Source organism: Coenobita brevimanus, chromosome 21 (genome assembly GCF_032717465.1).
Source record: "Coenobita brevimanus isolate Jiangsu-jjx chromosome 21, ASM3271746v2, whole genome shotgun sequence".
NCBI classification, from domain to species: domain Eukaryota; kingdom Metazoa; phylum Arthropoda; class Malacostraca; order Decapoda; family Coenobitidae; genus Coenobita; species Coenobita brevimanus.
In genome coordinates this window covers 2,026,830-2,040,287 of record NC_136974.1, presented here as the reverse complement: position 1 = coordinate 2,040,287, position 13,458 = coordinate 2,026,830, and the positions used below count along the sequence as shown (strand labels likewise).

General features: G+C 43.8%; 1 protein-coding gene across 1 annotated transcript in view; it reads right to left on the bottom strand.

Annotated features, from left to right (window-relative positions):
- Positions 1–12,505, bottom strand: part of LOC145392057 (matrix metalloproteinase-2-like) — a 21,329-nt gene extending 8,824 nt beyond the window's left edge. Inside the window, exons 1-8 of the mRNA XM_080266513.1 lie at positions 11,822–12,505; positions 10,775–10,927; positions 10,263–10,390; positions 9,561–9,725; positions 6,326–6,456; positions 5,395–5,553; positions 3,972–4,062; positions 3,074–3,761 (exon numbers count right to left, since the gene is read on the bottom strand). Of these exons, the coding sequence (XP_080122639.1) occupies positions 3,074–3,761; positions 3,972–4,062; positions 5,395–5,553; positions 6,326–6,456; positions 9,561–9,725; positions 10,263–10,390; positions 10,775–10,927; positions 11,822–12,505 (2,199 nt within the window). The remainder of the gene's footprint in view (positions 1–3,073; positions 3,762–3,971; positions 4,063–5,394; positions 5,554–6,325; positions 6,457–9,560; positions 9,726–10,262; positions 10,391–10,774; positions 10,928–11,821) is intronic.
- Between the last annotated feature and the right edge of the window lie 953 nt (positions 12,506–13,458).

Here is a 13,458-nt window from a genome sequence, read left to right as displayed (position 1 = left end):
TTTTTATTTATGTCAAAGTATAAGCTAAAAATAAGGGATTGAGGCGTCTGACAATAGATAGATAGATAGATAGATAGACAGAAATAAAAGGAAAGATAAAAGGAAAATGGTGTAGTCGTGGTGAAGAGGTCGCAAGCAATTAAGGTCTGGCTTCCTGTGTACGGTATATATATAAATGACCCTTATCGTCCCCATCCGCTGCTCTTAACACCTATCAATCACTAACTCAGTCTCTCCCCTCCCTCAGACCTTTCCCCTCCCCACCCCTCCCTCCCTTTTCTCCCCTCTCTGGCCTCTTCCCTCCTCTCTTCCCTACCTCAACCTCCCCTCCTCTTTCCTCCTCCATATCCTTATCTCCCCCTCCTCCCCATCCCTTTTCTCCCCTCTCTGACCTCCCCCCTCCTCTCTTCCCTACCTCAACCTCCCCTCCTCTTTCCTCCTCCATCTGCCGATCTCCCTCTTCTCTCTCCCCCCTCCTCCCCATCCCTTTCCCCGCCCTGTCCTCCTAACTTCATGTCCACCTTTCCTTCCTCTCCCCAGGTCTTCCCTATTCCCTTCCTCTCCCTTACACTACCTCTCCCTCTTCCCCTCTTCGTCCTTTCCCCTCTCCCCTCTCCCCTTCCCTTGGTAATTACTCTCCCTTACACCCCCTCCTCCCTCCCCCTGCATCACAGAATCGCAGTTGCACGTCGCGCATGCATATCAATTGCTACGCCTCACTGACGGGGTTTTTCACTCTATACACCCCTTTTACTCAAATGTTAATGGCTTTTTTTATTTCATTATATATATGTGCTCTGTTTGGATGGATGGATGGGTGGATGGATGGGAGGATGGGTGGACGATGAATAAATGGATGGACTGACTGGATGGATGAATGGATGGATGGATTGACTGGAAGAACAGTTTGATGGATGAATGGACGATGAATGACTGGATGGATTGACTGGGTGAATGGATGGATGGACGATGAATGAATGGATGGCTTGACTGGATGAATGGATGGATGGATCATTCGATAAATGGATGAATAGATAGATAAATAGATTGAACGAACGAATGAGAGTATAAACCCAAGTATGGCCACATCTTTCCTCAAATTCTTCCCCTTCAAATATCAGACGATTTTCTTCATCTCGTGGTAGTCGATGGAAGTGCACTACTAGACAGGGGTAGAACAACAACTACTACTACTATTACTACTACTACTAAACACAGTGGATGGACGATAGGATGAGAGAGAGTGAAATTGTGAAAGCAGGTGAGAAGGTGAGAGGCAGGTGTGTGAAAGGTGTGAGTGAGGGAAAGTGGGTGAACATGGTGTGTCGGAGGGGGAAAATTTGATGAGACAGACAGACAGAGACAGAGACAGACAGACAGACAGACAGACAGAAAGAGAGAGAGTCAGATGGAAAACTTAAAAATAAATAGCGCCAAACCTCGCAATAATCAACCATTTCTGCCCTCACGTTCGCACCTTTACTAACAATGTGTGTGTGGAGGGGGGTGTGGACGTGTGGAGGGGTGGGGTGTGAACGTGGGGGGTTTGGGGTGGATTTGGAGGCGTTGGTGAGGTCGGGCATGTGTGGGAGGGTGTGGGTGTGTGTGGCGGGGTGTGGAATGCTGTGGTGGAGATGGGGACAGAATGATAGTGAGGGTGTGTGTGTGTGTGGTGGGGGGCTAGGGGTGTGGGTGTTGGTATATGTGGCAGAGTGGGGGCGTAGGGGTGTGTGTGGAGTGGGGTGTGAGTGTGTCTGTATGTATATGCGTGCGGGTGTCTGTCCGTGCGTCCTTGCTGGTGTGGAGGTGGGTGTTGGTGTGGAAGGGGAGGGGGAGAAACAGCATCTTCCACTTAATGCTTTAAAAAGAGTATCAAAGCCTTCCCAGTGATTGGATTCCACTCAGCCAATCGCATCCATCTTGTGTCACTCAGATGTAAATATTATCATGCGTTCGTACCAGACAGTCGAGTGCAAATATCACGCCTTTTTCAAATCATTATCAGCAAGAACTTCGGCAGGTGTTTTGTAATATAAATACTTAAATACTGTTAAAATGCCAACACCTACCCCTCTATTGACCCCTTCCGGAGCGTAGGGGGCAGAAGCTAGTCCACCGTAGCCCAGGTCATGCCAGGGTATCATCGGCCTTCTCTTCCGGTAGTGTATTAAACGATTGAATATAAACAGCAATTTTAAGTTATGATTATATACTTAAAACCCAAACAGCATAGTAATTGAAACGAATATTTTTAACCTCCTCTTTGATTATAAACCGCAAAGTTATAATAATTGTCATAAATACTGGTTGTAAGTTTTATAACATCTCTCTTCTTAGTCTGTGTATTGCCAGACGCCTTAATCCCGTAAGGGGTGGCCACAGACAAAACGCCTCCATGTCGCCCTGTCCCCCGTCATTTCACTGCCCCGCTCCCAGCTCACACACCCCTCTCTCATATACCTCTCCACTCCATCCCTCCATCTCATCCTCAGCTCACACCCCCCTCTCTCATATACCTCCCCTCTCCATCCCCCCATCTCATCCTCAGCCTTCCCCTCCCTTTTCCCCCCCTCCACCTCTTGTTTTAAGTAAATTTATTATGATATCTCCTCTATGTTAACGTTATTTTCGATTTTAATAACAAATCTAGTGACTAACATCCGCCTTGAATGTAAACAGATGGAAGTTACAATAATTCTGAAAGAAAAAGATAGGCTGCCTGTTTTAATCCCTATCTTAAATTTTATAGAAACTAGATTATTATTATTATTATTATTATTATTATTTAGCAAATATACTTCACCTAACCACACTACGTCAACAGCAAATCAAAGTTGCAATTTTGTAGTAACTCTTATTTATTTAGTAAAGTCCTGATGTAAGTTTGTACTCATGTAATGCTGTACTATATAAAAGTATCTAAGTTGCAGGTCTGTAGTAACTCTGTGAAGTCCTGCTGTACAGTAATTTCGTACTAATGTAATTTTGTACTAAAAAATGTACTTACCTCGCCCTGTAATTTTTGTACTAGATTAAAATATGTAATTCTGTACTAAAAAAAATATGTACTCACCTCGCCCTTAAATATAAAGAGTTCTTGTCGTAACACTGCCATTGCGTCGTAGTTTCCTTCACAGAGGTTTGCTGGGGTGGGTGGGGGCTTCTCAGTGGGTGCCCTCTCCCCCTCCCCCCACCTCCCCTCTTCCCTCCGCCTCTCCTCCTCCTCCCACCGCCTCCTCTCCTCCTCCTCCCTCCGCCTGACTTCCTCCTCCCTTCGTTCGTGCTCCTCCCTTCTTCTCCTCTCCTCCTCCTGTTCCTCCCGCTCTCGTCTCCTCTCCTCCTCTCTCCTCTTCTCTTCCTCCTCTCTCCTCCTCCGGTCCTTCTCATAAATATCCTCCTCCTCTTCCTCTTCGTCGTACGTGGGGTCTGAAGGAAGGGAGGGAAGAGATGGAACTGTGGGCTTACTCCTCCCTAAGAACTCGTCTATTGTTTCATAATCACCGTCGTAGCGTAGGTGGTCATCATCACTATCATCACCATCATCACTATCATTATCATCATTAACATCACTATCATCATCATCATTAACATCATCACTATCATCATCATCACCATCATCATCATCATCATCACTAACCTTACCCTTATTGTTACCATTAGTAGTAGTAGTAGTAGTATGTTCACCATCATCACTATCTTTACCGTTATCGTTAGTATCATCACTATCATTACTACTGTCATTATCATCACTATCCTCATCACTACCATCCTTATCGTTAGCATCACCATCATTATCTTTACTGCCATCATCACTATCATCATCACTACCATCGTTACTACTATCATCATCATTATCACTACCTTTATCAACATCATCACTACCGTTTTCACCACCATCATCACTATCTTTACTCTTTTCACCACCACCATCACCACTACCTTCATCACCAGCCTTACCCCCGCCTGCTTGCTCGTCGGATTGGTGGTCTGTTCGTGGCGTGGTCGTGGTGGAGGTCGTAGTAGAGTTGAAATATTCGTCGTCTCCCTCAAGTCGTCTCTTTACTGTAGGAGGAAACGACACGTAGTTATAGGGAAAGAACATCACTATTATTATTATTATTATTATTTACTACTACTACTACTACAACTATTATTATTATTATTCTTATTATCTTGAAAAGTCAGTTATTTCTTTACCCTATGATGTAAGTAGGGCTCGTGGTTGGAATGGTGATGATGATGATGATGATGATGATGGTGGTGGTGGTGCACAAAAATTACAGAAACAAGGTATATATCAAAACTCATCACCATCATCATCATCATCATCATCAGTTCACTTCCCACCAATTACAAGAGATAGGTATAACAGAGATACTTAATTATACATAAATATTCAGTAATTCAAAATCTCCTTCATACACACAGTTGTTTGCAATGATATAAAATGTCTGATGATAGCCATTGAGTGGAGGTAGTAGCAGTAGAAGAATTAAGACTTAGACATTTATGCTTATCGAAGAGAGAGAGAGAGAGAGAGAGAGAGAGAGAGAGAGAGAGAGAGAGAGAGAGAGAGAGACCTGGTGTTGGGCAGGTCAGATGCGTCTCCGGCAGGTGTGTTTTGGTGTGACAGGTGAGATTAGAGATAGTTATTTTCTCTCTCTCTCTCTCTCTCTCTCTCTCTCTCTCTCTCTTTCTCTCTCTCTCATTATTTACGCTTTACAAAACACGGTACGTCGCTTCCTCTTATATCACTAGCTCGACAAAAATATGTAATGATAAACAGATGTGTGTGTGTGTGTGTGTGTGTGTGTGTGTGTGTGTGTGTGTGTGTCTGTGTGTGTGATAAAAATAACTTACAGTATTATATATTCCTCTCCCCCTCCCCGTCTCCCCTCCCTCCTCCCTCCCCTTCCCTCCTCCCTCCCTCCCCTCCGGGTCCCTACACGCCCTCTTGAACCTTCTTTGTCAGGGGGTTTAATTTAGCCTGGGGAGAGAGAGAGAGAGAGAGAGAGAGAGAGAGAGAGACAGACAGACAGACAGACAGACAGAATTTGTGTATGTATGTATGTACTGTATGTATGTATGTATGTGTATGTATGTATGTATGTGTACGTGTGTGTGTATGAAACAGCATGTACACAGGTAAACAAACACCTCAAATTAACACACCTGTCTAAAATTCTCTATTAATCCACACTCTACCATTATATATATATATATATATATATATATATATATATATATATAGATAGATAGATAGATAGATAGATATAGATATAGATATTCTTTCCCCTAACAATAAAGACACACACACACACACACACACACACACACACACACACACACACACACACACACACACACACACACACACACACACACGCCACTCACTGTAAAGCTCCCACATAGCCATCACATCGTCGTAGTCCAAGGCGAAGTTGGGGTTATATCCCTTGTAATACGGGAACATAATAGACCCAGAGACCGGTGAGTGCGCCAGACCCAAGGAGTGACCTAATTCGTGGACCGCGACCGTAAAGAAATCCAGACCTGTTGGGGAGAGAGAGAGAGCATGGGGAGGTTAGATAGGGTGGGGTGCCAGAGTTTGTGTGTGTGGGAGGGAGTGTAGGTGTGTGTGGGGGGGGGGAGTTTGTGTGTGTGTAGGGAGGGTGTGTGTGTTAGTGTGTGTGTGTGTGTGTGTGTGTGTGTTAGTGTGTGTGTGTGTGTGTGTGTGTGTGTGTGTGTGTGTGTATGTGTATGTGTGTGTGTGTGTGTGTGTGTGTGTGTGTGCTTTATTCTCGTACTTGTGTTTTCATTATATTTCCTCATCATGGTTATCTGACAATTCATGTTTTTTGTTTTTTTTGTTTTTCTTCCATCTTGATCCGAAAAAAAAAAATTGATGGAGAACCAGAACAAGTATGAACAGTAAGCGATGTCCTAGACCCGTATTCTCATCGTGTAAGAAAGCTCCCTAGCATTTTTTCCTAAGCGATTTATTTTCCTTTTTGCACCTCACTGTCCTCTTCTACACCACACACATCCTTCCAACATCGCCATACTCTGCATAAATAACGTACAAGTGGATTTTAATCAGCCATATCCGGAAATAAATCGCTGAGGAAAAGGTGCTAGGGAACTTCCATACTAGACGAGGGCAGACACCCATCAAAGAAAATGATCTCAAGATTTCTGTTAGTTCTAGATATCATAGAGGCAATAAATAAATGATTGTTAAAAAATTCCAACTCTATCCCCAGCTTCTCACATCGTTTCCTTCGGTCTATCCTTGTCTTATACTTTCTACCCCCCCCCACCTCACCTGAGTATGCATCAGAGGGTCGAATCCTCCACGTCTCACTCTCGTCAAAGTGCACGTCGCCGCCATAGTCTCCAAACTCGTAGGGGTAGTACGCGTGGGCCAGAATGCCGCTCTCACCATCAAAAGCATACCTGTCGAGAGATAAGAGGCGTTAATTAAGTCTCACCTGATCTATTACCTAATTATCTATCACCTAATTATCTAATCTAATCTATCACCAAATTCTCTATCTATCATCTAATTCTGTCACCTAATTCTCTATCTATCATCTAATTCTGTCACCTAATTCTCTATCTATCACCTAATTCTGTAATCTAATCTGTCACCTATTCTCCCTAACCTAATCTAGCCACACCTGTCCTACCTTGCCTTACCTGTAATTATCCTACCTAATTAACCTACATCATGGCCAATCGTCATCGCTTACCTGGGTGCAGTTTACGTATGGTCATTATCATCATCATACTTAAAGATTATCATACTATTACCTGCCTATGTCCTCTTTCGTACTGTTCTTAGCAGGGTGTACTCACTCTGATATTACACTACAGCCAGAGATTTTAACAATATTCCTTTTCACCCTCTCATTTTCTCCTTCCATCCCTCCTATTAACAGCGCTATCCAACCCCCCAACACTCCCCCACATCCCTCACCCCATCCGTACTTCGCCAGCTTGGGAGGGGAATTAATTTTGGTCACTCTTCATGCTAGGGAAGTATTTGATTCTTTTGTGATAATAATGTAATACCAATTCAGATAAAATTTGTTACGTAAATAATAATAATAATAATAATAATAATAATAATAATTTTTCGTTTTCCCAGGTGAAACTCGGCGTGTCACCCTAAGATTTTTTTTTCGCGGCTGTGAGAAGAGGTAAGTCTCTCTCTCTCTCTCTCTCTCTCTCTCTCTCTCTCTCTCTCTCTCAAAAACCAAAATTTCGGGTCCCTTTCATTTTACAGCAACAGTTATATGGAAAAAGTTGTACTATTTTGAAACACCCCTAACTTTTGACAGTAACTGTACTTCCTGTCTAGTTGTTCCTTTACCATACATGTCCCTTATTTATTTATTTATTTATTTATTTTATTTATCTTCGTTTTCGAGTACTTTGGGCTTGGGGTAATTTTTTATTTTTGTATTATTATTATTATTATTTATTATTATTATTATTATTATTATTATTATTATTATTTTCTTATCGGAACTCAATATGGCAAGATTAATTTCCCCTTTTTGTATTATTATTATTATTATTATTATTAATGTATACGTGAAGCAGGTGTGTAATTAGTAACGCTGTGTAGTCATGTATAATCTAGCATTCATTTACATCGCTAAATATTAATAGCAGAATAATAGTAGCAGCTAGGTGAGGTCTGCATAGAGGAGAATATTGCACAGTTTTAATAGCAAGGTATTGTGTGGGCTAATTAACTGGGATATTGGCTAGTGGGATAATATTTAACATTGAGATGGAGGGATGGAGTGGAGAGGTATATGAAGGAGGGGATGGGAACTGGGAGCGGGGCAGTGAAACGGCGGGGGACAGGGTGACGTGGAGGCGATTTGTTTGTGGCCACCCCGTGTAAGGGATTAAGGCGTCTGGCAATTGATAGATAGAGATGGGGTCATGAAATAAGGATAATGTGAGTTGAATGGCAATTATTTGACCTCGTTTAGGTTAGGCTAGCTCAGTTCCGGTTTGGGTCGGGTCGGGTCGGATCAGTTAATCGTAGTTTATAAAACGATAATTAATGATGATGGCTTAATGAAGGACGTAGGTGCAATTATCATGTTCATTATCTTCAACCCCTTCAGCCCGAGTACGTCTTACCTTCTTTCCTTCCTTCTAACCACGTAATTACTCTTTAGGGTGACTTTCAGTAGTAGAGGTTAAGTAAAATCGACCCTAACCCCTCCAATTATAATTTAAATTTCCATTAATTTTATACCCTCGTGGGGCGTAGCAATATATATATATATATATATATATATATATATATATATATATATATATATATATATACTTTGTCCTCGCGCTGAAGGGGCTAAGGATGGACGCGGAAGTTGGTAGGACGTCGGGCGGAAGTTGACGATGTTTGCAGGTTTACGTGTCATTTTCCGTCCAGAGTTGTAATTATTTTGTCTTTCTTTCCTTTTCTTTATTTTCTGTCTTTCTCTCTTCCTTTATTTATTTATTTATTTATTTTAGTGGTAGAGGAAGGTGGTTGTGTGGACGAGGAAGATGAAGTGAGCAAGACAAGGAACTAGAGAGAGGTATACGTGTGTGTGTGTGTGTGTCCTCACTTGTCTTATAAATTACTTTTCGGTATTTCTAACAAGAGTAAAGGTCCTGCATCAAAATTTTAAGTCTATCCTACAATGTCCTCGTTTTCTTCCATCAACGTCCAATTAGAGAAAACGTGTATGTTAAATTTAAGGAGAAACTACAACATATCTTAGTAAATACGTTAATATTCTTTCATCTTATCTGCAATTTTTCATTCTGTCTGTCATCTCACATATACTCCACATATATCTCCATTTTTTTTCGGTGCACAAGCAAGGACAAAAATCCGTTTAATTCGCCCTTTTCCACTGTTGACTAATATTCGTAAGATGAGAGAGGCTTGGTATTTTTCACCGCTGAGAGCTTATTATTTTTTATATAAAGCGTTAGAGAGGAAAGTAGCGGTCCACGAACATTGTCTTGAATATGAAGTACACACAATAGAAAAATGGGAACGGCGAAGTACGTGAAAATCTGACAATGTTTTGGGTAAGGTATATGTAAGAAGTAATAGAAAACGGAAGATATTTAACATTGAACGAACAGAGCAATCTTTCGCCTTAGACTGAATAAAAAATCGTCTGGAAGTAGCAAGGACGAAGTGAATTAACTAAAAAATTCTCAAAATACATCGTCACAGCGCGCCAGATTCGACTTCGATGGACCCGCGCCAAAATCGAATTACAGCTTCCCAGTTTGCGCCCGTTGTGATCCATATCGTATCAGCCGTTCATGAGATTTCGTTCCCATACATACATACATACATAAATCCATACATACGTACATTAATACATACACACATAGAGACTTACTTTTTCACATCAACTACCGTCTCAACCTACCCATCGCCTCACTCAAGACACTTCCTCACCCTACCCCATCACCTGCTACCCATCCCTCTCACTTCCTCCCTCACCCATCCCCCTCACTCCCTGACTCACCCGTCGCCGTGGTCGTAGCTAGCGAAGAAGATGATAATATCGGCCACTCCGTTGTACACTTCGGTAAACTGCAGGTGGGAGTAGGTTGTCCAGGCGTCGAAGGCTTTGCGCAGCTCCTCTTGCACGTTTTCTTTGGAGCCCAGTTGCGGGGACCAGTTGGCCACGCTGGAGGGGGGTACTTGTTGATTATTTCTTTTTAGTGTGCAGGCCTGTGTATTGTAGGTGATGATTGTTATTTCATTGTATTTTCTGTGTGTATTGTCGTGAATAGTTTGCTCTAGCCTGGCATGAGCTGGCAGCTGTTATACACGTTCAAGCCTTGTGTTACACTCATTGGTTGATTTTTGTGTATATTTGCTTTAAGATACGGAAGCTGGGACTTGGATTGAATTCTGGTATGTTGCCGGGGTTGTTACGTCTTCCAGTGAGGTTGGAGGAGGTACTGTGCTTACCTGTGTCTGTCTGTTTGTCCTCAAGATACATAAAAAAATATATATATATATAAAATTTCAATGAGATCTGGTGGATAGGTGGGCAGTGGGTCAAGAAGGTGTTGAATATTTTGAAGGTTCAGCCGGATCCGGACGCAGGCTATTTATGAATTTTATTGGCGCCGGTAGAGTCATGAGTCCTTATGTAACAGGGGAGACTCAAACCACGGAATTAACTGACATTATGAGACGGTAAAATCCATGGACTCACTAGTACGTCAGCTTCCTCTTCCTCCACCCCTCGCCCCCCAGGATGTATCGCTTAGGCCGCCTGTGTCCCTCCTCTTCGAAGTCCTCGGGGTCCGCGTCAGGCAGGCCACATCGGGGGGTCTGCATCAGCTAAGGGCAGGGCGGGAGGGGGGGGGGTTAGTAGGGAAAGTAGAGTTGCAAAATCGAAAAGTGTTACATTTTTGCGAGGCACACAGATACTACCACTGCTGCTATTAAGTACAAAAAAGTTTGGAAATTTCGGGGATGATATTAAACAAAAAAAAAACAACAACAAAAAATAGTGGTACAATATTGATACAAATTTCACGGTTATCAATACTCATTCCTCCTCTCCCACCCTCCACCCTCTTCTCTCCCACCCTCCACCCTCATCACTCCCACCCTCCACCCTCTTTCTCCCATCCTCCACCCTCATCACTCCCATCCTCCACCCTCGTCTCTTCCACCCTCCGCCCTCTTCCCCCTCCTTTCCCCGTCTTCCCCCAACCATACCTCGATCGTAGCATTGTCAATCACCCCCGTCGGCTCCAATCCTCCAAACAGCTGCATTTTCTTGATCGCCGCGGTGAGGGAGGTGGTGGTGAACAGGAACTCGGTGCTGTTGTCGCTGGTTGGCACGTACCCGAACTTCTGCATGAATTTTACCTGTGCGGGAGAGAAGTGGAAGGCTAATTAACACCTGGATAAAGTGATCTGATAAGCACAGGTATCAAATTAACTTCACCTGAGAGAGAAGGGAGGCTAATTAACACCTGGCTAAAGTGATCTAATTAGCGCAGGTATCAAATTAACTTCACCTGGGAGAGAAGGGAGGCTAATTAACACCTGGATAAAGTTACCTAATTAGCACGAGATGTAAATTACGCATCACCTGGAGGAGAGAGAAGCAGAGTAATTAACACCTGGATAAAGTGATCTAATTAGCACAGGTATCAAATTAACTTCACCTGGGAGAGAGGTGAGAGGCTAATTAACACCTGGATAAAGTTACCTAATTAGCACGAGAATTAAATTACGCTTCACCTGCATGGAAAAGAGAAATAAAAATCCAGCAACACCTGAATTTAAAAAAAAAAAATTACCTGACTTTAATATCAATGAAGGAAGAAGGAACACAGCCAAATTTCCACCTGTCCTTCACCTGAGGGAAAAAAAGGAAGAAAGCAAGGAAGGAAAAGTCTACATATACACCTGGATCGATCTTTCGGCAGGTATCTTGAATTAAAAAAAGCAATATTTTCACCTACCTCTTTACTAAAATTGGCTGGGGATAGATTGAATTAAATAGGGGCGTGGTCGATTTTCAGGCCGAATTTTACGTTAGGGTCAAAGAAGAGGAAGGAAGAAGTGGAGGAAGAAGAAGAAGAAGAAGAGGAGGAGGAGGAGGAGGAGGAGTGCGATTTCTCTCTCATCTTAGGGAGAACTCCGATATTTTATTTGTTAGTCTTAGAGAGAGAGAGAGAAACAAGGCCAGGGACACACACACACACACACACACACACACACACACACACACACACACACACACATAGGCCTTACCGCATGTAGTGTAGAGCCGGGTCGTGGGGCGGGGGTCGTGAAGTTGAGGTGGGGTGGTGGTGTGATCGCCCCAGCCTTCAGGTCGTTGCTGCCCCCCCCGTAGTAGTCGCTCTGGTAGTTGCTCAGGTAGTCGTGATAGTCGTACACCTTGGCCTCTAGGTCGTCTGGCTGGCTGGAGTCGTCGTGGGGTAAGCTGTAGTAGTCGTTGTGGTAGGGGCTGGATCTTGGGTCGTACTGGGGGTCGTGGGGGTGGTTGGGTCGTGTGTAGGGGTCGTTCTGTGGTGGGCTGTGGTCGTATCTTGTATCGTAGTGGTCGTTTTGTGAGTCGTAGCTTGGATCTTGGTCGTGTCTTCTGTTCTGGTGGTCGTCTTGTGAACTGTATCTTTCGCTGTGGTCGTTCCCTCTTCTGTGGTAGTCGTCTTGTGAAGTATAGCTTGGATTAAAGTCGTATCTAACGCTGTTCTGGTCGTACCCTCCTCCATACTGGTCGTCTTGTTCATTATAGGTAGGGATGTAGTCGTGTCGTGTGTGGTGGTCGTCCTGTGAACTGTACCTCGCACTGTAGTCGTACCCTGTGTTGTGGTCGTGCGTGTCGTGGCGGGGGGGAGGGGGGCCGACTGGAATCGCCCCCACGCACCCCAGCACGACCACCAACGACAAGACGACCCGCTGGTGCCCTCTCATGGTAGTACCTGGTGGAGGAGAGAGAGAAGGTCGTAGATCAAAGGTGGTAGATGAGAGAGAGAGAGAGAGAGAGAGAGAGAGAGAGAGAGAGAGAGACCTGGTCCGGGCGAAGGTCTACCGCAATGCAATCCTTTAAACGGTGTGGTAAAAGTGAGTGCGTGAGTGAGTGACACAGTTAGGGACACACGACCGAATCTTTAAACGGTGTAGTAATGCAGTGAGTGCGTGAGTGAGTGACACAGTTAGGGACAGACGCTTTACTTGGCCGTCCTAGTGGGTGTGGTGAAAAATAAATAAGCTAGGAGAATACTATACGAGATGGTAAGTGATAATGGTAACCTCTTGAGACGGTATTATGGGAGTGAACTAGGTGCATGCTTCACACACACACACACACACACACACACACACACACACACACACACACACACGCACACACACACGCACACACACACACGCGCGCACACACACACACACACGTACGTCACTGTCTATCTATATATCTATCATCGTGTCTGTGTATCTCTTTGCTTCTTTGTCCTTCCTCGTTCCCACTAACCTCTCTCTCTCTCTCTCTCTCTCTCTCTCTCTCTCTCTTTGGGGAATGGAGAGGTAAGTGAGAGGGATTGGAGAGGAATGCGAGAGGGGGGAGAAGTAAGCCAGAGAGGGGAGAGAGAACGGGGGAGGGAAGGGAGTGAGAGGGAGGGAGGAGGGATGTGGGGGGAAGGGGGAGGATGGAGGGAGGGAGGGAGGTGGAGGGAAGCGAGAAGGAGAGATTCGTAGTAATGATGAGTCCTCTTTATTATTATTATTATTATTATTATTATCATTATTATTATTATATTATTTTTTATATTTTTATTATTGTTATTACTACTACTACTACTACCACCATCGTTACCTTCGAATTACATGCTCTTTGGCCGGCCCTGTCCTTCTGTCACTCGCTAACA